We start from the raw sequence: 27,288 nt of genomic DNA on the forward strand, positions 1-27,288 counted from the left end.
CCTATGACCTCGTTCATCATCCTCAGCTATATCTCTATTCTAAAAGGAAATCCTGAGACGAGACTTTCTCGGAGATAATTGCAGTTTCCGCGAGATGAGCCAAGAGATTTTCACAAGTCCCGCCCTCTTCTCATACATTGACGACCACGCCCACCATCCAATCACTTCTCATTTGTGTGAATGCAATTGTCAGACCCGAGGTCAGAAATAAAAGACAAAGAGTAGAAGACAAAGTAGAACGTCGTAAAAAGGGTCAAAAACGTTGGTGCGATACTCGTGTAGAGCAGGTTAGAGATTACGAAAGTAGTATAATTCGAAAGTTTCAAAAAACTGATAATAAAGATCACATTAGTGCAAACAAACCAATTATTACTCTGTGAAATAACGGAACAGCGAAAAGAGATCGAATATATGGACATAGGTGATATGGCAGAAGTGTGGAGATATTGTTTGGCTTTTAAGTTTAAGTCGGAGACTTGTAGATCGTCTAACTCGTGTTGCCATCAGGGAAAAGTTGTGTTTCTTCCCAGTGAAGAGGCGTATCCACAAGAATTAAAACGATTTGTTGTTTGGTGAAAGTGAAATCCACATACGTGAGCGGCAGAGACATGAAGTGGCTGGAGCATACCGCCCTCCTGGGGGTTGGTGAGCCCCCCTAGTTGTCCAAAATAACGAGACCAAGATGTGAAAGTTCCTAAACTCCTGCCCTCCATGTCTCTATGGCAGTGTTTCACAACCTTTTTCCATGTGTGCCCCATTTTTTCATATTAGTTTTTTGTGGCACCCCCTAAAGTTTTTATGCACATTTTCATATTTTTGAGTATATTGAGATCTACCCAACAACTTGGCAGAAATGCTCAAGTCTGGATAATTTTTTTCTCACTAAAATATACAGTCACACATGTGACACATTTAAAATTAAAATTCATGTGATAAAACATATACATAAAATTCAAACATTTTCATGAAATTTTTTAGTAAATTATTTCATTCTATAATAATAAAAATTAAATTACAAATGTAAATACTCCTAACAATACTATCACTCCTTATTTCTAAACACAATAACTGACATATTAGCGATTACAGAGGTTACGTCTAACAGTACGAGAGAGGGATGAGTTGTAACGTGAATTCTGATGTTTGCTGACGGCCAGACGGGCGTATCGATACCCGAGTCTGGAAATGACAAGTGACGTCACTGATTGTAGCAGCCGTTGGTTTGATTGAATCGACACGCAGAGATTCGCAAGACTGGCTTCTTCATCTTTATTCACCTCTCAAACTTTACGTTCTTTATGAACGTTGTTATACCGTCACGAGCACCGTGAAAACTATAAACAAAAAATATAAACATACATTTGACAAAGAAACAGAATAAATGAAACAACATATCATCAGTTGTGTACCTCACTCCATTTACAAAAGGGGCAACAATTTTAAAGATTACCGTTTTAGAGATCAGCGTCTGCCTTCCGTTATTTCCTCAGTTTCTCCACACTTCTGGTATTCTTCATCATTGCATCCCCAACGTGCAGAATGATTTTGCAGTCATTTACACGAATACCACAGAGCCGATAGTCGACATACTCGGTGTGATTTTTCTACCATAAATAGTTGCAATAAACGAGTTTGTTTCAATAAATAGCGTCTACTTCGATTTCCACTTTTCTCTTCGCGCCCCACAGGTTGAGAAGCACCTTTCTATGTCCTAACATCTGTGTGAAATCTGCCCATACTTTTCTAACTGTGTCCCTGTGTTCTTGTTGCAGAGTTTATTTTACAGTGACAGCTGCGACCCACTGGAGTCATTCGTTTCATAATTTTAATGTCTTCACTTGTGTCTCCTTTTAACGTCCGTCTACTTAAAGATAGATACTTTATTAATCCCAAGGGAAAATTCCCATACTCCAGAGGCAGCAGCATACTGATAATAACAATACTAAATTAAAGAGTGATAACAATGCAGGTATACAGACAGACAATAACTTTGAATAATGTTAACCTTTACCCTCCCAGGTGGAATTGAAGACTCACATAGTGTGGGGTCTCCTCAGTCCGTCAGTGGAGCAGGACGGTGACAGCAGTCTGTCGCTGAAGCTGCTCCTCTGTCTGGAGATGATCCTGTTCAGTGGATTCTCCATGATTGACAGGACTCTGCTCAGTGCCCGTTGCTCCACCACAGATGTCAAACTGTCCAGCTCTGTGCCTACAATAGAGCCTGCCTTCCTCACCAGTTTGTCCAGGCGTGAGGTGATCCCTCTTCTTTATGCTGCCTCCCCAGCACACCACCACGTAGAAGAGGGCGCTCGCCACAACTGTCTGATAGAACATCTGCAGCATCTTATTGCAGATGTTGAAGGACGCCAGCCTTCTAAGGAAGTATAGTTGGCTCTGTCCTCTCTTGCACAGAGCATCAGTATTGGCAGTCCAGTCCAGTTTATCATCCAGCTGCACTCCCAGGTATTTATAGGTCTGTACCCTCTGCACACAGTCACCTCTGATGATCACGGGGTTCATGAGGGGCCTGGTCCTCCTAAAATCCACCACCAGCTCCTTGGTTTTGCTGGTGTTCAGGTGTAGGTGGTTTGAGTCGCACCATTTAATAAAGTCCGTGATTAGGTTCCTATACTCCTCCTCCTGCCCACTCCTGATGCAGCCCACGATAGCTGTGTTGTCAGCGAACTTTTGCGTGTGGCAGGACTCAGAGTTGTATTGGAAGTCCGATGGCTGAACAGGACTGAAGAAAGTACAGTCCCCTGCTGCGCTCCTGAAGAACGGTTCAACTCCTTCACTGTCTCCTCATAGGCCAAGCCTCTTAGTCCCAGACTCAGCCTCGTCCCTCTCCTCTGGACTTTCTCTAGTGCTGCAGTGTCTCGTTTGTAATGTGGAGATCAGGGGAGGCCTTACAGAGCTTGCATCATGGTCTGTACACTGTCTACAGGCCGGTGCTGATGAGTCCACTGGGAGTCCCAGGCCCTTCTCTCTCCTTCTACACTTACATCTCACATTTTTACTTCCTACGTGTCATATTTTACATTTACTTACATTAAATTTCATTTCTGCCACAACACATGCTACCCAAGTCCCTTGAACAATTTAGCTGATTTTACATCTTCTGCCCTTCCTCCTAGTTTGGTGTAGATAGATGGAACTTTATTCGTCCCCTGGGGGAAATTTGGCTTTTATAGAACTGCAGAAGAAATTAAATTTAGATATATTAATAGAACCTTATCTTAAATTTAGAACCTCTTACTATTAGAAAGCAGGCAGGAGAAGAACCGTTCTCTCCGTCTTTTGATGTCACTTCATGAAGAGGGAGCGTTCTTACAAGCAGTCTATTAGATAGACAGATAGATAGATACATAGATAGATACTTTATTAATCCCAAGGGGAAATTCACAATTACAGCCTGGTCACAATATTAAAGGACAGAGGTCTGTTCTCTAAGCAAACGAATTTACACCACAGTGTCGATCAATACAGGCCTTTACTCTGGTTGTTTCATCAGCTTATACCCACACGACACATAAAAGAAAAGTCAATCTTATTATTATCCTGGTGGTTCTTATACCTTTGAGTTGCGCCACCACCCTTGAAATTTCTGTGCATATCACAAGTGTCCATTCTGGTGGTGTAGGACATCTGCTGACGCCTTAGTCATCGCTCAGTCATCCTTCAGTATATTTTGTATGTCGCATCAGCCTTTCTTCTGGTACATTCTTTATTTACTCGACCATCTCAGTATTGTTCCTAAACCAATTCTTATATTTCAGTGTATACACTGCAAACCAAAATACTTGTTACATCTAAATTATTCTCTCACAGAAGCTCATTAAATAAATAAAGGGATGGATAGACAGACAGATAACACACATGCACACAAATTGTGGTCTGAAAAAACAACAAAATGGCTAAAAAGAAAGAAAATTTTTTAAATTCTAACTCCCAGTGACGTGCGTGTTGCTGTTGGCATGAAGGACCCCCAGTTGTGTATCTTGACACATTGCTACTTAATGTTTTGTTGGCTGGACGTCCTCCGTTGGTTTGTCACCTTGAGGATGAGCAGCGTTGTTCTTAATGGCACTCATCTTTGTTTTCACTCTCTCCTTTGCTAGAACCTCTAGCTCAGGGGTCGCCAATTCTGGTCCTGGAGGACCACCGTTGCTGCAGCTTTTCATTCTAACCCTTTTTTTTTAAAATGAGTGCCCTGTTTGTGCTGCTAATTAACTTCTTGTGAATTCATTTTAATTAAATTGCTTTTTTAAGATTTGTTCCCCTTAATTTCTTCATTGTTCTTCTGAAATTCATTTCTTTCCTTAAACGACACCCAAACCAAAATGAAATGTGAAGTGAGGGAGCCAACTGAGTCAGGGCCTCAAACTCCAACCAGCTGCTTAATTAGGCGGTGAGTGTTGCTCTTATTTAAACCCGCTCTTTAATTCTGTGGCTTGTTGCTGCTCTTGTGGTGCATTAGCAGACGTTTGTGAAATTATTGATTTTCTCTTTCTAAGAGCTCCATTAAAATGTTTTAGGGACCTGAGTAGATGAACATTCCTGAGACCTTCACCTTTCTTTATTTTCAGATATTATATGATGGACACCATTTCTCATTATTGTTGGGCTGTTTATTAAGGAAGAAGAAACAATAAGGGGTCTTAGTCTTCAAGAGCCAATCAATACAAATGAATTCAAAAGAAGTTAATTAGCAGCAAAAACAGACCACCACTCCTTAAGAAAAGGCTTAGAATGAAAACCTGCAGCCACGGTGGTCCTCCAGGACCGGAGCTGGCGACCCCTACTCTAGCTGGTGCAGAGTGCGCGCCATAACTGAGTCTGCCCTTGTAAATTAGCTTGTTGACTCTGTGGGCCTCTCTTGACGTGGTGTTACCAGCCCAGCCCACCTCACTGGTCATCACAGAATTGTAGAAGATGTGAAGGATCTCACTACCATTAAAGATCTGCAGTCTCCTAAGGGAGAAGAGCCTGCTCTGCCCTTTCTTCTATTGTTCCTCTCTGTTATGAGACCAGTCCATCCAGTCATTAATGTGGACCCCCAAGTACTTGTAGGAGTTCACTGCCTCTAGTGACCGGACTTGAAGGCTTCTTGGCCAGTAAGCAGGTCCTCAGTTTTGCTGATGTTTAGAACTGCAGACAGTTCTCAAGATTCTCCACCTGACTGCTGTCCTCTGTCTTCTCCGTTATGGTTCTGCACTATGGGGTATTGATCTTTGAGAATTTCTGCAAGTGACATGACCTGTATCATCTGCAAGCCTAACAAGATTCAGTTCTTATTGGATTGTTTATGGATATAAAAAGGAGAATTGCCCCAAGCACTGACCCCTGCTGGACACCACAGCTAACATCACCCGATTCTGAAAAAGCTCCCCTCGCCATTACATTACACTTTGCTCCCGTGTTTGAGCCCTGAATTCCCTCTTCTCATGGGGTGCAGATCAATGATATCCTGTGCACCTCTCTGGTCAGATTCTTTTGTTGACTCCTCATAGGGGTCCGTCCTGCACGTTGACCTTCCTCGTCTGAACCCGTGCTGAGTATTTGCTAACGCACCTTGTTCTGGATGTCTGCTGCTCGATGTTCTACTCCCCCAAAATGACTTCCACTAGCCGTGTTGAAAGGGTCGTCCTTCCTGCCCACTGTAAGATGAGGGGGATTTGATCGTTGCTCACATTTATGGGCCCAGCATGTGGCACTGCTGTGTATCTGTCACCCCTTCTGCATGTGGTGTGATCGACTTGATCGCGACGGGATTAACAGCCTGTGTTTTAATGTGGTCACCTTCTAGAGGATGGCGAGAGGAAGAGTGGATCTGATAGGCTTGGTGCTGTTGTCAGTCATGGCTGACGTTCATATGCACATTTCTTCATTTTTATTGCTTACATTGTCATTTTTTGAAGCCAAACGCTTCAACTTTTTTCTTTATCACTTGTGACTTTGCTGTCCCAGTCACGGTGAGGGGTTATCAATGGGGGTTTTGCTGTTGGTATAAAGGACCCCCCCCCCCCTGTCATATTTCATCACACACTCCTGCTTAGTAAGTCATTGCTTGAAAGTCCACGGTGTTGGTGTGTCAGAGAGTGGATATGCAGCGTTCTTCATACGGGCCCTCAGTTTGGTTGTAGTTCCTTGCTGTGACCTCCAGGGGGTGTTGCTTTGTTACTTTGTGTTTGTGTTTTTCAAAAGCTGATCATTTCAATTTTTTCTACAAATAATAACAATCATTTAATTTTTTATCCATTGTTCCAGAGTCCGTTTCTCTGAGGAAGTACAGTAGTGTTTGTTTGATTTTGTTTGCACTGTACTGCATTATCTAAAACATTTTGTACTGTGAATATTCTCCAATTCATTCATATGGAGGTTTTCAGTCTACAATGCAAAATCATTTAAGAGAGAATTGTGGCACATCTAAGATTTTATTTGTTTATTTTTTTTTCTTTGCCCCTGTTCCCTAGTAAATTGAATGTTGTGTTGGTTGTATTGAAAAGTGTTTCTTAGTGAGGTACTGAATACACTAACTAGACACTAGAACACGCGTTATTAGTCCTCAGGGGGACATTGAGCTTTTTACAGAAGCTCAATAAATAAATATTGTTATATTATGACAAACCACAAGCTCTGTCTCAAATACACACCAGGGTGGCTAAAGAAAAAGGATGTGGCTAAAAATAAAAAGAGCAGACACAGGGAGGCCTCCAAAATACACAAATCCCCAAACCGCCCACAGTTGGCCTAATGTGAAAACTCTTTTTTTGTGGTGGAGGAGACCCCTTAGCTTTTGGGGAGCTCAGCACTCGCTGCTCTCTCTTAAAATGCACAGCCGTATGCTGGCGAGGGGGTCATTCAGCAGAGTAAGACCTCTCTTGGGGTCTCCTCAGGGCACACTTTGTTTTTTCAATGGGCTGACATTTAGGTAGTCCTGCAGGTGATGGTGGTCCCGCTGTATTTAGAGTTCATCTTCCTTTCCTTTCTTTTTTACTTCCTTTTATACAAAGTATAGGGAAAGGGTTGGAATCGTCCAAAAATTCCATGTAGAGATTTTCATGAATCTCAATGTCTTAGACCTCCATGAGCCCGAAAATACCATTTTTGGAATTCTGTCTCTGTGTGTGTGTAAACACGATAACTTGAGTGTGCTTTCACTTATTTGGTCAACCATAGTTTGCATACAAGTATTGGGCACAAAATGTAGATTTCTCTCAACTTTTGAATGTAGTGAGAAGTCAAGTAAAATGACCCCTTTTAATATGAAGGCTTTCGAGGCAACGCAGGATTTCATCTCACTTGAAGACGGAGCCTGCGTTGCTTCGAAAGCCTTCATATTGTAATCTTTATAGTTAGCCAGTAAAAGGGGTCATTTTACTTGACTTGTCAGTACATTCATAATGGCTAACACGGTACAACACCCTGGTCCTCTCAACGTTTGAGCAATTTCCGCTAACCAGAAGTGCTCTACTTTTTAATTCACGCAGCTGCTATGTCTGATTTTTTTCAGCTTTACTTTTATAGTAATTGTTCAATATATTATGAATTTGATTTGATTTGTTGTTGATTGTTCTTTAATATACATAATAATATAAAAATCCTTTTCTTGTGGTTTACTTCTCAAAAATCCATCCCCGTATCCGAGTATGGTGGGAGCACTCCAGATTTTTTATTTATTAAATTACTCGGGGGTTCACCCTCTGCTCGCTTCGCTTGCCAGCCCCACCAGCCTGTGCTACTTCACTTCTGTGCCGCTCGTGTTGTGAAGATGGGGGCTGAAAGCACCCCAAAGAGACGCAGTCGCTCCTCTGAAGCCCCCTCTTAAATGTTGATACAATGGGAAACCAGTACAGTTTTTATATAACCTCCTCTTTGCTTGATCAGCTGCTGCGTGAAGTGTGATCTTCATCTCATGTGGCACTTTGAACATTTAAAAGCCTGTACAGCAGCTGTCCTACTCTTTGTCTTTTATTTCCGGCCCCAGGCCTGATTAAATCTTTTGGCACAAAGTCTCATCTCACAGGACACCAGTTCTTGATATTTTTTAGTTTATAATTTAAAAACAGAGTAAGAATCTGAAAATCTAACAACATCACATTAACGTTTGATAAATTCTGAAAAGAATGATAGCAAACATATAGATATGTAGGTTTTGAAATAAGCCCAATTTAAAGCGTAACATAAAAATGTCACCGTTGCACTTTTAGGCTTAGGGTTTTATATATAGTGAGTTAAATGACATTAATTTCCATGTCCCAGGAGTTTCAGTTGTGTTTCTGCACTTTCTGTTGGTTCTCGTGAGAAGCCACACAATTTGTGTAAAATTGAATTTGCACCAACACAAAACAAATTGTGAAATAAATTGCTTTTTCTTCCAGAGAACTTTGTACAGTTGACAGAAGAAGGGCCTTTAGCTCCTGTCTGGAGACATTTCCATGCATTAACGCTGTGTGTGTGTGTGTGTCTGCCTGTCGTTTATAGTCGTCCGAGGTTTGACTTAGAAATGGTAATAACGCCGGGTTTGGGGTGCTGGAAGTGGGGGCTCCGCTCCAGAAGAGTGGCGTCTTCATGTGACAAACATGTCACGTTTTTCTAAAAGCATGCTGTGTGAATGAGAGGCGTCAGTATTGTGATTTGACTGCTGCCTTTCACCCCTACAGAGAGCACCACTGGCACACGCACAGGTATGAACGAGACGTTAAGCAGCAGAGTCCTTCTTGTTGTGCACCGATAAAAGATAAACTTTAAAAGCTCTTTAGTGATTTTTGAGTTTCACAATTGCGCAGACACCAGTAAAGCCAGTCTTACTGCCAGTTTGATGAAGCTGTATGTGAATTGACAGCTGCCTGTTTGACTAGTCGCTACTCCTGTCCCTCTCATGATCGTCACCCCAGTGACGTTCACCCGTTTACCAGTTGGCATCAGAATCTGTGTCATTAACAAACATTTGATCGAGCGATGGTTGAAGCGCAGACCACTGAGGGACTCCGCTGATGACCCCTGCAGCGTGTCACAGTTTAGTAAGGGGGCTCAGCCCGTCTCCCATTCATGGTTTACATTATTTATAAAGCACTTGTATGCGAACATCTATCATGATCTGTTCACCGGTGGTGTTCCAACAAATGGGGCTACAGCATATTAGCCCTCGTGGAAATTATGTGGTGGCACAGCTTTAGAAACAAAATCCCTTTGAGAACTTACTAAGACGTGAAATCTGATTCTCCAGTAAATAATTACTCACCTCTGCTGAAAACGGTGACTGCTTTAGCGTGCTCGATGCACATCTCGTTTATTTAAAACCGTCTTGATTGTAAGCTCCACATTCTTTCCAGTGGTCTTTTATACCATTTTGGAGTTGGGTGACTTTCGTTTTTTATTTTTGTAAATCATAAATAAATAAAGCCGATTTCCTTTCTGATATTACTTGTGGTGTTGTGCTGTACACCTGAATGAGGGAGTCATTGGGCAGGTACAGCAGCATACAGAGGCCCAGTAAATGAAAGGCGGTTTGCATACGTCCCCTGCCTGCACCTGTGCATCAGACCACCCGTCCATTTTATAACCGCTCATTGGGAGCTTCACTCATTTTAAAGAACAGCTGAAAGCTGAAGAGTGTGGAGCGAATGGGCACTAGAGGTGGGCGTGTCTCCGTATATGTAAATGTCTGTGATTGACAGCTGATTGGTCGCATCATAAAAGCACAAATTGGGTAAACTTCACTGAATTTGTGAACCGAGACTGAGGGGTCTTTTTTAATTTCAGCACTAACGTCAAGGTACGGGAGTTGGTTCAGGTAAGGTAGACAGAAGTTTGGAGGGCGCTGCACATTTATTAGCACATGCAAGCAAGAATGACACTGCCCTCTGAACGTGTGGCAGTACCGACGCTCTGAACCCATTCTTATTTCCCCAGAGAGATTAACAGCTTCATGTCTTCCTTCCTTATTTAAGCAGCTGAGTGCCATCAAGCTGTCCTCTCATTCATTTCGCCCGTTCAGGGGTGTGGGACATGGGAGATGTTATGAGCAGCAGTGTGTCTTTGTCTTTAATATAAAGTGTGCACAACTACAGCTGTACTCGCATCTGAGTACCTGGCAGTATGTCACTTGGGTCAAATACCAAGGGCAGGCCATGGCAGCCTGGGGCAGTTAGACATTGGTAGGTACCCATGCTACATGTTTGTAGAAACACTGCTGAAGATAAAGTTTTGGGATCCCCCAAACCCCCCCATAATTTGTTCTGACAGACCACCGCATCATGCCACTCACTTTAGAGACATTACTGCAGTTGTGCTGAGCCCTGCTGCCCACCTGAACACAAGTCAGGGATGAGAGTAAGAAGTGGAAGACCTTTGACACATTGAAGCCTGGCACGTTAGGAGGAAGGTCAGGCCTCAATATGAAAGAGAGGAGCCGAAGTGCAGATCGCTTCACATGAAAGCCCCGTTCAGTCTTGTGTGACTATGTGACTCCAACGTCATTTCATGAACATTTTTGTGGCCTGACAAGGCCAAAGATGTTGGGATAAGATGAAAAGCCCCAGAAATGTCTTCTCTATCCATGCATTGATCAAAGCCTCCTTATCCAGGAGTTCCAGCTCAGGGGATTTGTGTTCATCTTGCACCGGCTCACTTGGCAGGGAAGACAGTCACAGAAAATCTGCTGTAAGTTGCAATAAAGTTAAGTTGGGAAGGAACATCAGCAGTGACCTCCGCACACGGTCAACACCACAGTCGAGTAGCTAGAGACCCAAACGTTCAGTGTGTCCTCGAGTGGCCTCACTAAAGCCACACTGGAAATCTTTGGAGTGGCTTACATCTGCACTGCATGTCGTCAGGTCCAGGTCCGGTGGAATTATGGCACGGGTTTAAAGAGATGTGCAGTATGTGAGCACTCGATCACTGCACGTTGGAGGCCCGTGCACCACATGTCCTAAAGTATTAGGACCCCTGCACATCTGAGCCATGTCTCATTCCACCGCCCTGGCATTAATGTGGAGGAGCTTCAACAGCCTGCGCACCTCGAGCTTTCCACTATATTTTGGAACACCGCTCTGAGAATTTTTCAGTTCCGTTCCCTTTGTGCCCGCGCCCTTCACTAAGTGTAGTCTCGGAGGGCCTGAACAAGTTTACAGGTAAATACGATTACAATATTTAGAAATTGCTAATTACATAATAAATCCACTTAAGCAGGTTTGTTTTAAACAAGCAAGCAAGCACACAATGTCGTTCAGAAGTGATTAACGTAAATGAAGCCTAACAATGTCTGGTCAGTAACGCATTTGTTGAAGGAAATGACAACAGAAAAGAGGAAAATAAAAACTCCAGTTAGCAGCATCCTTGGGGAAATAAAGATCTGCAGCGTCGACTGGCAGCCATGACTGACCACGGCGGACAGTGTGACAGTCCTTGGGGACCCCTCAGCCTACTGGTCATTCGGCACTAAAGTCTAGAATATGGTGACTGGGTCTGCCCATCCGTTGATTCCAGCATCTCGTGTGTTTTTTCCATGGGCAGTAGGACGGTGGCACACAGGAGGGTCACAATGTTTGTGATACTTTTATAATGTTGTATAAGTGACTGACAATTGGAGATGCAACATGTGCAGCTAATCATTAGCTTTAATCGAGGTGTGCTGACTAAAGTCTTCAGCTGGCATTTCAAAGCTGAGACCTGAAGGGGCACCTCGTATATAATCAGGTGGGTCATTCCTCCGCTTAGGAGCTCCCCAGTGTGATTTTCTTCAGTATTTAAAGATTTTAATGCACGCTGTGATTTGTTAAACTGTTCTGACCCTCCCAGTGTTCACTTGATGATTTATTGTCTGAATGGCCGAGCCCTTGGGTTTGTGTGACAGTATTTTTGTGCCTTTACTTCTACTCTGTATGTATTGTGAATGGAGGCTGCCAGAGCACCAAGTGTAAATGTTTCTTTTATTTCAACGTGCAGACGTTGCGTAGGCACTGATGTGTGCCCCCTCTGCCAGAGTTCTGACCACACCGTCTTATTTTGCAGCATCCTGTGAAGACGTACGGCTATGCCTTCCTCTTTTCCCTTACGGGGTATTTTGGCATTTCCTTTGTCCTGGCCCTGATTAAGCTTTTCGGTGCTCTTGTTGCAGTGACAGGTAAGAGAGAGTATTTAATGGTAAAACTTCACCAATAAAATGACCGTCTTTTATTGCCTCAGCTGAGTTGCATTATATGAAGGACATTTCTTGCATTTATTTTCACATTTTTTTGTTTCTGACCTTTTAGCATTCATCTGAAAGCTTTGACCCAGAATGCACCAACGTATCCAATTACAAAGACAGTAGTGAGATTCAAAAGTAAAGGTGACAGAATGGCCTACTGAGGGTGAAGCCCTGCCGCCTTTTGTCTTCTGCGTGTCTCTAATGTCTGTTCTCTTTCTTGCCTTCTTACATAACAAACAGACTGTGTTTGGATTTTTAGCCCTTTCAGATTTTAGCGTCTTTTTAATGTTTAGTGCCAGTAAAGGCCCAGCAGATCATACTGCCTCTGTGCACAACACATGACGAGAATGATGAGAAGTGCACAAAGTACAGAACAAGCTTTTATACCCGTTACTTAACAGTAGGGGGACGTTGTACTGTGTCGGGCGTGGACCCTTCCCAGGATCGAGCTCAGTGTTGTGCACTGCACAGCGGGAGCCTCGCACTCCTCATACTTAGCCATTTTGACAAAGCAATTTATTTACATGCTGAAAGTTAAATACGTCTGTCTTTTCCAAATTCATGAGTGTAATCGAAGCACATCCTGTAAAATGGCCAATGAGTGTAATGTGAGGGCCAACTACGGCACCGGCTAAGCTCTCTGGATCAGTGAGGGGCGATGAGCCTCTGTGAACCCCAAAGAGTCGCTGACTGACTATTCGACGACTGGTTATGTTTCATATCTCATCTCATTCTTTACACACACATAGAGGTGTATATCTGGCTAAGAAAGAACGACGAGAGAGAGCGGAGAGCGCGCCTTTGCTCCTCACCCTCCATGTGTTTGCCATTGCAATTCCACAATTCAAACTCATTTAATACAAATGAAAGTATAGAGAGGTGGACAAAAAAAAATGGATTTCAGTTTGGACCTTAATTGAAATATTTAGTTGTTTTTAAAAGCTTTTAATTCTGACGCTTTAATTTTAATACGGACTGTTCAACAAAGGGATAACAAGAAAAACAAAAGAATATTTTATTTAAGGTCAAAATTTAGTTTAAAAATATTGTGGTTTTTTTTTCTTAGTCTGACCCTCTTTTTTTTTTATAAAATTGAAAACCGTTTATGGTCTTTACCTTTACTTGTAAAATGAAGTCCATGCGCCTATCCCTCTCCACTTTCTTGTAAAAGTCCTCCTCATTTTCCTTTAGTTTTAAAAATCTTTCATTTTGGCAGTCAGTCGGAACACAAAATAAAAATAAGTGGCCTGCTGCAGTGCACTTGAATTTCTGATGTCGCTAACTTATCGGCGCCTCTGCCTAGAAGAACAGCAGCAACGAGCACCTGTTGGGCTCACAGCGCCTCCTTCAGGGCGGCACAGTACTGTCTGCCTCACCTTGTGCCTTTTCACTGCGGTTTTATGTCCGATCAGCAAGACTCCATACATCACATACATTCATTAAAGATATTAGCCAGACTGTGGAAAGTCAGGGTGTATAATAAATGTGTCTGCAGACGTTATATTGGTGACATACAGAGAGACGGTGACAGGCACGCGCCAGTCGTACACATCAACCCCACAAGTGTGTGACAGAGAGTGCAGTCCGAGGTGAAATGAGGCTCGTCGATACCACACCTCGCATTTCTCTCCTGTATTTGAACAGGAAATGTGCCAATTCACCCATTTGGAATCTAAAAATGATCAAAATGATTGGAATCATACAGAAAACAAATTTATAGCACAAACCAGTGGACACATTTATTTTATGTTACCGTTATTAATTTTTTTTTTTTTTTTATACTTTTTTATGAGGACTCCTTGATCACACATCCCTGCTCTAGATATCCCTGAACACCACCATTCAAATGACTAAAATGGCAGCTCAGTACTAAAAATGACAATACATGTCTAGCCTGAATAACTGGCTTGAGAAAACACCAGCATAATTTTAGCAAAAGACTTCCAAAGCCAAATTCACCATACTGTCCTCTCTATCGACCCACAGTGAAGGAGGCGTCTTTTATATCAGAGGCCCCACCCACAAAGCCAGGTGGTCCAATCACAACAGAACAGGCCACTCCTATTGGTCAGCTGCTTAACACTAGAATTACCAGTGCCTACGAAAAAAACTCGTAGATCCGTCCCACCTTAAATCCCTTTGCACTGCTCCATCAGCGTCTTTTGTCCTGTAAATGTGTCGATAAGCAGCAAGCAGCCTGCTATCACATCCCCCATCACAGCACAGTTTTCTCAGCTCAAGTCCGTTTACCTGCGTGTCAGTTGCTTAGAGTTGTATAGAGTGAGAAATCAAGCAAAATGACACCTTTTATAAATACTAGATCGTTTGTGCAAAGAACACAAAGTATGCACACGTTAGTTTGAAAGAGTGAATTCAGAGTCAGCCCGGACATGACATTTACATTTCATTTTCTTGACTTAACTGGTTTTCAGGTTGTATCACAATTTGTTTTTAAATTATGCTTAAGAATAATGGGTTTGGGTTTAACACGCTTGACCAGTGTATGGTTACTGTTAGTTTTTTGGTGTATTTATGCTGTGACGGTTGCTGATTTTTGGCTACATTCAGATCACAAGCCTCATTGCTAAATTCTGATTTGCCCATCTTGGTGGCTCACTGTCAAGTGACCCGCTGTGTCTTAAGTGTAATATGAACGCATCTGTCCCCCTAAAAGGCTTGCATGCGCTCTTTGATACATTTCTGCACAATTCATCTGCGCCACCAGCAACAAAAAACTTCATGTATGACAGACAACCGCTGCAAGATATTAAAACTGACACAATGGCCGCACTAGTTACCAGCGTATGCGTCACATTTTGCTCTGGAGGATGCCAGACTGTTGGTCCACTGTGTATGATCAAGTCGAGAAGGTGACAAAAAGCCAGACAGCTAGCTATTGCTGACACTGAGATACTGTATGTGGGTACAGTAAAGCAGCCAGCCGTGGTGGGACCCTGACTGTGTTGTCACAGCTGTAGTTCTCCTCCATTGCTGTTTTGCCACTCTGCCAATGCTGGCTGATGATGACGGCGCTCAGCCCATGTGTATTGGCAAAAAAAACAAAACACACACGTGAATTCCAGTTTGACTGTTCTGTCGTGTCACATGTCCACAGACTGAATACATCCCTTCTGGGACCACCCATGAAAGTGACTCGCATCTGATTGGAAAAGATCACACAGCCCTGAAAACATCTGATGTGCGTCACATTTAGGTATAAAATCGGATTCGCGTCTCTAATGTGAACACGGCCCTTGAGCAGATTTTGCCACAGACAACTTTTCTAAATTTTTAACTTTGTTTTTCTTGCCCTTTAGTGTCTTATTCTTGAACACTCTTGCCATTTTGTGCTGTTTTGTTGTTCGTGATGGCACCAGTTGCTGCCCTCTGACCACCAGTATGAGAGATGGAAACGAACTTTAGTTTGTATCCTGGTCTGTGGGTAAATCTTGTAACAGACTTCCATTCTCGTGTCATTTCTAGTGTTCTTGACTTTGGCAAATTGGATTATTTGCTTCTTTTGTTAAAGACGTTTGCCCATTTAAATTTGCTTTTGTTTTGCCCCTTTCACCTCGGTCTGGTACACTATATGGCCAATAGCATGTGGACACCCCTCTTAATTCTGGAGCTGAAGTGTTTCATCCGCACCCATTGTTAACTGGTGCATAAAATCAAGCACATACTGTAGCCATGCACTCTGCATTGACAGACATTGGGTCTTTCTGCAAAGCTCTGTGCCCCTCAAGTGTATTAACACGCTACCTTCCAGACTACTCTAAAGTTAGCTGGACATAGAATAATGGCAGGATTTGGGCTAGGCCCCTTGGTTCCAGTGATGGGTATGGTTAATGCTACAGCAGACAAAGACATTTGAAACAACTGGGTGTTTGTTTGAGGAGGCCCTTTTCTATCTGAGCGTGACTGGGGCCCCATGGTTCATAGGCACTTGGAGTAACTCGAGTGGCCGACACGGAACTCTGACCCATAAGGAACACCTTGGATGATGAATTGGAATGACAATTGTGAGCCAGGACTTCTCGGCCAACCTCCATACCTCCGCTTGTAAAATCCCACAGACACACCCCACAATCTAGTGGAAGCTGTCCTGGCTGCAGAGGAGCTGGACGAGTTTAGGGCGACTCCATAGTAGTGCCCATGGTTTTAACATGCGACGGTGTGACAATAAGAGACAGGAAACATCAAAGGTTTGGAGCAGCCACCTCTATAATATCCCTGGCTGCAAAATGGGTATTTTTTTCATGAGCTGTGAATGGCACAGTGTCCAAAACAGAACTGACTGGTAAAATGTTGGTTTGGTAAAATGGTGGCTTTAAAGGCCGAGACCGGAAGTGACATCATCTGAGCCGGAAGTGATGTCAGCTGGTACACCAGTGCCAGAAGTGACAACTTCGAGACCAGAAGTGACGTCATCAGTGGCACCGGTGCTGGAAAGTGACGTTATCAGTGTTGGCTGTACTGGAAGTGACATCATCTGTGGTGCCAACTGTGGAAGAAAATTTAATGCATACAGGCACCCCCCCCGCCCCACTGGAATGCCCCGATTTAAGCAATAAAACACAGGCAGTAGAGAGCGTCATTCGTTAATCTTCATCTAAATCTTCAAAGAGGTAACAAGTGTATTACATGTTAGCCACATGCTAGTCACATTGCTACAAGGGAAAAAATGTCCTCAGGCTATATTTATACAATTCATTGATTAGGTCACTTTTTCTTTAAAAGGAATTCATTACAAATTCAGAAAACTTTTAACATGATTGGTTACACCTAGTCACTAACAGGACATGGCAGATTTTGATACCTTGATGACCACAATTTGATTGATAGTCCTGTTTGTTTAGGATGTACGTGACTTTTTGAATGTCCATCCATCCTCTTCCGCTTATCAGAGATCGGGTCGCAGGGGCAGCAGCTCGAGCAGAGATGCCCAGACTTTCCTCTCCCCGGCCACTTCTTCTAGCTCTTCCGGGAGAATCCCGAGGCGTTCCCAGGCCAGCTGAGAGACATATTCCCTCCAGTGTGTCTTTTTGAATGTATTATTTTTATTCTTATTTTAGGAGATGTGTGAATTTCACAAAGAAGAGAAAAGAACAATGGCCTATATATATTATGATCCAGCTTGGTTCAAAACAGGAAACAGTATTGTAAGGGAAAAGTTATGCCATAAATATAGCATTTCTCTTAAGGGGTTATGTAAAGGACAAGAAATACATTTTATCATAGTGAATAATAAAATAATAGCGTCAGCTTTTAAACATAAGCTCAGAAGGATATGAGACTCGGACACATAACAGGTACACACTGGAGCAGGGTTCAAGTTTAACTCTTACACAACACATAGTGGGATTTCCTGAGGACTGTCTGCAGAAGATGGAGAGAGAAAATTAGTGCAGCTCACTACCCCCTGGTCTGGTGTGGTACTACTATTATTTAAGCCATCGCTGGCTTCAATTCACACGTAGGTGACATTGGCCAACATGTTTATATAGGTGTGGTGGGTCAGGTGTCCACAGGCCTTTGGCCATATTGTGTATCTGATGCTTCAATCCGTGGAAGTAACCACTGAACTGTGGCGGCTCAGCCAGTCCTTAGCCGGACTGACCATGTATGTCCACCATACGTCATCACCTGCCCCTTCTTTCGGGTCTTGGCACCTCTTTCCATTCAGGCACATCCTCAACACAGCGGTTGAGTAGTGGCCATTGTGTGAATCTGGCTCTGGGTCCATTGGGTTATCGGACTTAACATTTTGGACCAAGAGGCTTTTGTGATTTCCTAAGTGAGAAGTTAAGCAAAATTACCCCTTTTTTTTATTGGCTAACGAGAAAGATTACAATATGCAAGCATTTGAGGTAACTGAGGCCCCTTCTTCAGGTAAACTAAGAGTGGGACTCCAGAAGGGCTTGGCATTGGGTGGCATTCTGAAACATGAAATTGTATGAAGTCATATTGCAGTGTTTTAGGCTGGTCAGTTGACTCCATTGGACTGAACTCTTTGTCTTTGTCATTTCAGTGACCACTGGCAGAAAGGCGATGACAATCGTGCTGTCCTTTATGTTCTTTTCAAAACCATTCACTTTTCAGTAAGTATCTGCTAAATCAAATGCCTGTTTTTGATTGTTATTAACCCTTAATGTGTTTTCAATGTACAATTATGTGAATTTCCCCTTGGGATTAATAAAGTCTATCTATCTATCTATCTATCTATCTATCTATCTATCTATCTATCTATCTATCTATCTATCTATCTATCTATCTATCTATCTATCTATCTATCTATCTATCTATCTATCACAGAGATTCATTTGTTTATGAAGGCTGAAAACTAAATGATGAGTGACATTTACAGTTTTTCTTCATTCCAGAACCACAAAATAAAAATACAGTGCTGTGTAAAAGCCTTTGCTCCTTTCCTTTTTCCTCTAATTTAACAAAATGAACGGCCTCTGACCTTCAGGCAGAATTTGAGAAAAGGAGCCCAAGAGAACACACAGGTCTGGCTTTAAATCATAACTTTCTTTATTTGAAGAGCAGGTGAGGTTATCCAACACCTCCATCTCCCATGTGAAGAAGTCACTGCCTCCACAGTTTCCATTCTTTGTTGTAGCAATAATCAGAGCTAAGCACTTCCTATCATGTGATCTCAGTCTGTCACATCACCGCCATTTCTTCACACAAGTGCATGAATTCAGACACACTGGTAGGTCGGCAGGTGGCTCTGAGGTTAGGGATCTGCACTGGCAATCGGAAGGTTGCCGATTCGAATCCCGTAAATGCCAAAAGGGGACTCTGCTCTGTTGGGCCCTTAAGCAAGGTCCTTAACCTGCAATTGCTGATTGCTTTGAGTAGTGAGAAAAGCGCTATATAGATGCAAAGAATTATTACTTATTATTATTGCAGGATGAGTCAACTCCACTCCAGAACTTCTGGACATGCTTTTGTGTTTCGACTCCTCATCCTGTTGCATCAACCAGTGATGTTTCAGCTCCAGGGCGTGCAGACATTGTCTTTAAAAAATGTTTTGGTCAAGTGCACAATTCCTGGTTACTTCAAACATGGAAAGTCTTGCAAAGCATCCCTACACCCTCACACTGCCGCCTCCATCTTTTATCGTAGCTCTGATGCTCTTCCTGCTGAGCACCAAGCACAGTGGGTCCCGTGTCATTCAGAGCTCTACTTTTGACTTGTCTGTCGTTACTCCATAAGGCTTGAGGGTTCCTCTTGGTGTTTCTTTAACTGATGTTCCTCTTGGAGAGCTGAGGTTTCTACCTTGAATCAGTCTCGTGTTTCCCTGGGCTCTTTCTTATCATGATGTCCTGAACGCTGACCTTAGGCGATGCTGGGGTCCTCTTGTACTTGTTGAGGGAGTTTTCACTGTGCCCTTGGGAGCAGCTGCCTGTCAAAATGACCCCAGTGTTCTCCATTTGGACACATGCTATGTTGTGCTGGCATCTCAGAGCCTCCAAAATGGCTTTGTCACCCTTTCCAGATTTGTCTCCTGGAATTTCATTTGATTTAGGCCTTGTGTTCTTCTAGAAACCTTAGGGTGACAATTTCACTCTGGATTGATCTCTGGCAGCAGCACATAACATGAAATCATAGGGTCGTCATCGTCAACAGTCACTTCACTGACTATATTTTCCAGGCCTGGCCAGTTGCCCTCCAAATCTCAAATGTCTCTATGGCTCCTGGATGACCCTTGGCGTGATTTCCATGCTTTTAGCAGTATGTTGGCACCACCTCCAACCTCGCCTTCTTTATCCTCCCTCTTGGGCCTCATGCCTTCGATGTCCATCTTGGCACACCACTTCACCCAGTCATCCTGTGCCTTTTACTCCACATGCCCCAGCCACTACAGTCTGTTTCTCGTATTGCGTCGACACCAAAGCTTTTTCTTAATTCTCCATTTGTGTTCCTCTCACTAAGTGACACTCCATACATCCACCTGATCTTCGAAATCTAGGATCGTTCAGCTCTGCTTCATGTTCATCGGTCACGTCTCAGAAATAAATAGCGTAGCTGTTAAAAGACCCATTTGGAAAAGTTGCACCATCAAATAACGGTATTTTAACTCTTTGAGGGCTGAATATTTTGTTTCCAAAAAGCACACCAAGCCATGGTATGACACAGAAATCAAGCTAAAATGTCTGTTGCTGCATGCTGTGGCCACCAGTACATCAGGAATGCACAGCTGGCTGGCTGTCAGGCTGTCGTCACATGGCAGTGGCAGTCACAGGGCATCACAATCTGGTTTGTACCTCTTGTCATTGTTACCGTAGGTACATCGGCTACACAAACCTGCTCATCACCACGATCAGCTGATGCTGGTGTCTCACACATGTTTTCGCTCCCAAAATTGGAGGCCGACAATTCAGACTCTAATTCAGCGATAATTTGCAAAACGTCACCCATTTTGCTTTACACATTTTGCGTCGATCTCTCACCAGATGTCGGTGCCATTTTTGCTGCTGTTTGCTCCTCACAGGAGAATCTCAGTCGAGCCTATGAAGCTAAGTTTCTTTTGTAAAATGATCAGACTCGACACACTTAAAAAGGTTTGGGGCAGCACCCCGTATAATATCCCTGCCTGCAAAAGGCTTTGAAATGAATGGAGATGTTCACAAGACCGAGTCCAAAACAGAACTGAAGTTGAGTTTCAAAGATGTCGGTTTTAAATACTCAGACCGGAAGTGACATGGAACCGGAAGTGATTGTCTTCTGACATCATTCTAGGCGCCAGAAACCGGAAGTGAGGTCATTCTAGGCGCCGGAAGTGACGTCTTCAAGGTTGAGTCAGACAGGTTTTCCCGCAGCTGGTCTGTAGAGATAACAGGAGAACATTTAATGCACCCTGCCACCCCCTGGCCTGGCATGGAACTACCTTCACTTGGTCCATACAACATCCTCCTATTCACACGTGCGTGACACCTTCTAGTAAAGAGAGTCCAACTGAAACATAACGGTGGGTTTTGTCGCCGTTCACAGTTGATTACCACCGTCAACCCCTTCTTTCGACAAAAGTTGACATCTGCTCAGACAGAGTTAAAAATATGGCCATTTTGAAATGATTATACATTAATGATTTTGTACTTCATAATAATTAGATGACTTTTTAATTTGTGTGTTTTTGTATTTTACACTATATCCTTTTGCATGTCATTGTTTATTTCATAATTGCTTTTTTATTTTTTTCATGTTTGCACAAATGCTATCCCATAACTAATGCCTTACAGAGCCTCAAGAAATTAGAAATATTATAACAAGCAGCAACACCCAAACACACACAAGAACGTCTGACTTGGCTAATGACCAGAGAGCTGTTGCCATCTGCTAACAGGCTTGTACTGTAGGTGCGACTAAAAAGGGACATGTCGGGGTCCGATCTGCCCGGATATGCCACAGGTTTACGTTTAACTGGGTCTGTAGTTTAATAAAGCAGGCCCAGCTTGCTGTGACCATGAAGGGAGCATGACACCTACTGGTGAAAGTCTGTTATTGTTCCTTCCAGAGTTTCACCACCATTGCAGTGTCTGAATAATTCCTCATTAAAGTGTTGGTAACAACATCATTTATTTCTGGAGCACATTTTTATACAAATATTGGAGCTCAAAGTGCTTTACAGGATGAAGAAAGAGAAAAAAGACAAAATAGGAAGTAATATTAGGCAATACTAATTAACAAATTAAAAGTGAGGTCCGATGGCCGTGGAGGACAGAAGAAACTCCAGAGGGATGGAGAAAAAATACAAAATCTGCATGGGTTCCAAGGCCACGAGACCACCCAGACCCCTCTAGGCATTCTCCCAAACATAAATGACCTCAGTCAGTCCTCATGGTATTCAGAGTTCACATGGACGAACTTGATGATGATGATGGTCATGTGGACCTCTGGCCTTCAGTCTATCAATGGAGGGGTTGGTACGGATTACGGAGCCACCATGAATGATAATGATAATTAATTGAATATGCAGAGCATCAGGATTAAACTAAAATGAAGCTCTGAGAAAGCCATGTTAAAATAACGTGGCGGAGTGGTGGCTCTGAGGCTAAGGATCTGTGCTGGTATCCCGAAGGTTGCCGGTTCGAATCCCCGTCAGTGCCAAAAGAGATCCTACTCTGCTGGGCCCTTGAGCAAGGCCCTTAACCTGTAATTGCTCCAGGGGGCGCTGTACAATGGCTGACCCTGCGCTCTGACCCCAAGAGGTATGCGAAAAAAACTAACAAACACTGTTGTAAGTCGCTCTGGATAAGAGCGTCTGCTAAATGATGTAAATGTATCAGTTTATTATTAGTCTGGTGAATTTCTATCGGTAAACTCGTATTCCAGATTTGAGGTGCATCACAGCAGAAGGCCACCTCACCACTCCTTTTAAGTTTATCTGTTGCAATAATAAGCAGACACTCATTTGAAGATCTAAGGTAACGATTTGGAGCGTAAGGTGACAGGCGTTCCACCATATAGGATGGAGCAGATTACTGAAGGCTTTGTAAACCATAAGCAGGATTTTAAAGTCAATTCTAAATGACACGGGTAACCAATGTAGTGACGCTAAGACTGGTGTGATGTGATTGGATTTTCTGTTCCCAGTTAAGATTCTAGCAGCTCCATTCTGCACTCGTTGTAATCGATTGATGTCTTTTTTGGGTGGTCCTGAGAGGAGTGCGTTGCACTAATCTAACCGACTAAAAACAAAAGAATGAACTCATTTCTCTGCATCTTACGGTGTTATAACAGGTCTAACTTTTGTTATATTTAGTGAAAAAATGCTGTCCTAGTAATCTGATTAATATGTGATTTTTAAAATTCAGGTCCGAGTCAATAGTTTCCCCTAAATTCTTTACCTCCGTCTTGACTTTTAATCCTAATGCATCAAGTTGATTTCTAATACCCTCATTATATCCATTTTTGCCAATCACTAAGATTTGTGTTTTCTCCTTATTTAGTTTGAAAAAATTCCTACTCATCCATTCAGAAACACAAGTAAGACATTGGGGTCAGTGAATCAAGAGAGTCGGGGTCATCAGGCGCTATTGATAAATACAGTTGTGTGTCATCAGCAGAGCTCTGGTAGCTCACTTTACGCCCCGAGATAATCTGACCTAACCGAAGCATGTAAATCGAAAAGAGCAGCGAACCCAGGAGAGAGCCTTGTGGACCACCATATAGAATATCAGGGGTCTCTGAAGTATAATTACCACAACTAAGAAATTATTTTCTACCTGCCAGGTAAGACTCGAACCAATTTAAGAATCTGCCAGAGAGGCCCACTCACTGACTAAGGCGATTTCTAAGAATATTGTGATCAATGGTGTCAAATGTGGCACTCCAATCTCAGAGGATGAGATCTGATAGAAGGCCTTTGTCTGCATTTACCCACAAGTCACTGACTACTTTAACAAGCCCAGTTTCTGTACTGGGATTTGTTCTGAAACTTATCAAGAATAGCAGGTGTACTGAGGTGGTCATTTAGCTGCATAGTGACGGCCTTCTCTAGGATTTTACTTAAGAAAGGCAGGTTAGAAATAGGGCTAAAATTGTCAAAAGCAGAGGAGTCAAGATTAATTTTCTTCAGCAGGGGTTTAACTACAGCGGTCTTAAGACAGTCTGGGAAGACCCCCGTATCAAATGACGAGTTTACTATGTCAAGAATACTATCAATTAAAACGCCCGATACTTCTTTGAAAAAAACTTGTTGGTATTGGGTCAAGGACGCAGGTGGAGGGTCTGAGTTTAGAAATTTATTTTCTATAAATCGGGTAAATCTATCCTGGTGAAAGAATTTAATTTGTTTATAATGGACTACCGCGGTTTAAGAGGATCAGGATTGGGGAGATGTACTATATTATTTCTAATATTAATTTTTTGATTAAAAAATTCAGCAAAACCCTCAAGTTTCACTGGAAAACCATGCTTGTTCCCCGTGTACGGAGGGAGAAATACCGACATTAATACGAGTGATGTAGCGTACCTCCCTAGATGATCACGGGGACGAATTCTGACCAGTTAGCATTTCAGGGTCTCAATTACACCTGCTGGTTTTAAATGTTACGTGTTCGCATTTACACCATTGATCGTTCACAAAGATATCCAGTAGCCCTCGTACATTCCTTCCACTCCATCTGAGTGTATCGGATGACATCCATCGAGCACTCGATATCATCCAGAATAAGAAGTTGAAGCCGTTTCTCCACCGTACACAAAATGCCGCAGGACCTGAAAGCACTGTGACTTGCCATGAGATGTGACAGTTCATCCAACGTCTTTGAAAGCAACTGAACATTCCTTGTTAAGTGCCTGACACTGGGGGGTCAAACCCAGACTTCCTGTGAGTAAAGCCACTTTTCAGAAAGAACACCGATAAAGATTTGGGGTACCACCTTGGCGACCCCATGTACTTTGACAGTTTTTGAGTCGATCAAACACACAGTTAGTTGTGGTGATGTCTTTACAGACACAAATCCAAACGGAACCAAAGTAGGGAACTGGTTATGGAGGAAGATAGCAGGAAGGGGCGGGTCCAGGAGGACGGACTCTGGCGATGACATCAGTGGTGGAAGGGCTGTCAATCACTTGAGGCTTGAGAACAGTGCCATCCCCTGGTTCAGTGTGTAATTTCATCTACTAGAGCCATTAAGCTGTCTCCTATGTGCACGGGAGTGACAGGAGATAGTGGGCTGGTGCCATTTTGGCATCTCTGGTGTGCCCAGATAATCCTGCATACATGCACTTCAGATCTCCACACAGGTCTTTGATGACTTCTCCTTTTTTTCCTGTGTTTACTTTTATTACACTTTACATCCTCATGGGGGGTCTCATACCCTCTTGTTGACCATGCACAGTGTAAATGATGAAGAACTCGGGTCAAGAACAAAGGAACATGGAGCTGTCGATACGGACTTGACGAATACAATACATCTGTTCTGACACCCGACTACTAGAAGTGCCGGAAAGATTCACACAAGCCGCTCCTCCGAGCTCCATGTTGGACTTGAATTCGAGTTTATTAAATCCATATGTTAAATGATGTTCTCTCAAGATGTGCTGCACTAAATTACATTTATCTGGTTTGCTGTCAGAAGTGGAGCGGCCTGCCGTGGTTCGTGTAGCCCTTGGATGACATAATTAAGCATCGGCACGCCAAAGTCGAAACACGCTGACTTGGACGAGCGGACTGTGCAGGCCTGTGACGCTGTGGTTTTAGATAGCTGCAGTATTATTTAAAGCTCCACCTCTACCCCAGGGACCTTTTTATTGTCATACAGGATGGAATCTGAATACATGGAATAGGAAATCAAGTTTGTAGTTGGCTAGTTACGTGTCGAAGAGAAAAGTGCTGCTGCTTTCATAAGGGTTTGCTGATCATTGACTTGGCAGCAGCAGACATCCCATCCATGCGCCCTTCAGCAGCTCCTCACCTCCAGACGTGGGAGTTTTTGTTCAGATTTTGCAAAACTGATGGAATCTTCAACCCTCTGGATGAGGACATTTAGAGAGCAGCTCCGTGGTTAAGGGTCTTGACTGGGCCCCTGTAAAGTGCCCACGTTCTGCATCAGGAGCGGGCAGTATGGCCGAAAGTCACTTCCATGTCACTGTATACGGCGCCTTAAAAAAAGTCTGCAACCCCAACTATTTATTTCTTTTTCTTTTCATGTAAATGATTGTCACAACATGTTACAAAATTGTTCAAGCTGTGCCAGGAGAGTCGGGGAATGGCAGTGAATGGGGTTAGGGCCAGGACTGTGACTGGTCACTCGAGGACACCCGTTTTCTTAAGTTTAATACACAACCCTGCTGCTCCACTTGATGCTCCCAACTTCCTCCAACGATGAAGCCTCCTGGCAGAGGGCAGCGGGCGTTCCTGCAGGATCTGTCTGTGTGGCACAGCAATTCACCATCCCATCAGTCGTAAGCAGACTGCCAGTCAGTCCATCCTCCCCACATCACCACTGTGGTGGCACCGGCCTGGTGTGCCAGGTTAGGTTTATGCCAATGAATGCTCAAAGCAAAAAGTTCAACTTGAGTCTCGTCAAAGCACATCTTTGTAGGAATGTCCAAGTGACGTTTCACGAATTCGTTATGGAAAAGGAGATGGATGTTGGTTGTATTTGTTTTTTAAACCTTCATCCAGAGTTTCTCCTTGAGCCAAAGAGGTCTAGCCTGCATGGGGGCAAAGTCCCATAGTATATATAAAATCAAACGTCTGTCTGTATGTCTGTCCGATTTTCACGAGAGAAATGCTTAACGGGTTTAGATTGGGGTTTTTTTGTATGATTTGCTTGAACATTCCGGTTGATTTTGCGACTTCTCTCATGCAGTACCGATTTTATTTGTGTGAATCTGAGAAACACGCAACGGGCTGAGGGGCCCTCCTTACTCATGTGCCAGCCTCCATTCGAGTCGCTCTACCTCTCGCCATGTGTTTGTACGTACCTTGCCTCCACTTAGCTAGCGAACGAGTGAACTGCTTCATGGATTCAGATCTGTTTTTTTCTAGAATTTGCTGGAACATTCTGGTTGATTTTGCGATAAAAATTAAAGTTTGCTTGTTGTACTGATATATTTGTGCTAATTTGAGTCTGCGGGCTGAGGGGAAGGGTAGGCGTGATGTCAGGAGTGGGGAGCCGGGTGGGACCCTCCTCACTGTCCTGTGTCACTACTATGTGGGCGCAGCCGCAGGGGACGGCTAGTTAGAAATATATTTACTGAGAATAGCGTTGACACGTTCAATACTTTTTTGCTTTCTGTAACACACTGGCGAGGCCTCATATGAAGCGCTGTGTGTAGTTTTGGTCTTGTTTTGGTTTTGGATGTTTTGTGCCTTTTCACATTTTAGGGTTTGCTCTTTTGGTTTTGACTCGATTCTTCTCTCTTACCCCCGTCCTGATGTGTGTTTCCAGTCTTGGCGACGTCCTTAGCCCTTTACCTGTCAGGATGCGCTGACTGCCTTGTTGACATCTATTTTAGGAGGCAGCTGATTGCTTCTGCTGAATTGGGCTTTGATTGGCTGTCCCAACACCCCAAATGCTAAATTGGGCTTTGATTGGCTGTCCCAACACCCCACGTGCTGAATTGGCCTT

At 43.2% G+C, this 27,288-nt stretch overlaps 1 protein-coding gene across 2 annotated transcripts in view; it reads left to right on the forward strand.

The window, feature by feature from the left end:
• The window catches only part of slc35b3 (solute carrier family 35 member B3), a 70,586-nt gene that overhangs the window by 42,558 nt on the left and 740 nt on the right, over positions 1-27,288 (forward strand). For both annotated transcript variants that reach the window (XM_028790824.2, XM_028790825.2), the window contains 2 exons: positions 12,016-12,127; positions 18,225-18,294. In XM_028790824.2, the coding sequence (XP_028646657.1) occupies positions 12,016-12,127; positions 18,225-18,294 (182 nt within the window). The remainder of the gene's footprint in view (positions 1-12,015; positions 12,128-18,224; positions 18,295-27,288) is intronic.

Source organism: Erpetoichthys calabaricus, chromosome 6, assembly GCF_900747795.2.
Source record: "Erpetoichthys calabaricus chromosome 6, fErpCal1.3, whole genome shotgun sequence".
NCBI lineage: Eukaryota > Metazoa > Chordata > Cladistia > Polypteriformes > Polypteridae > Erpetoichthys > Erpetoichthys calabaricus.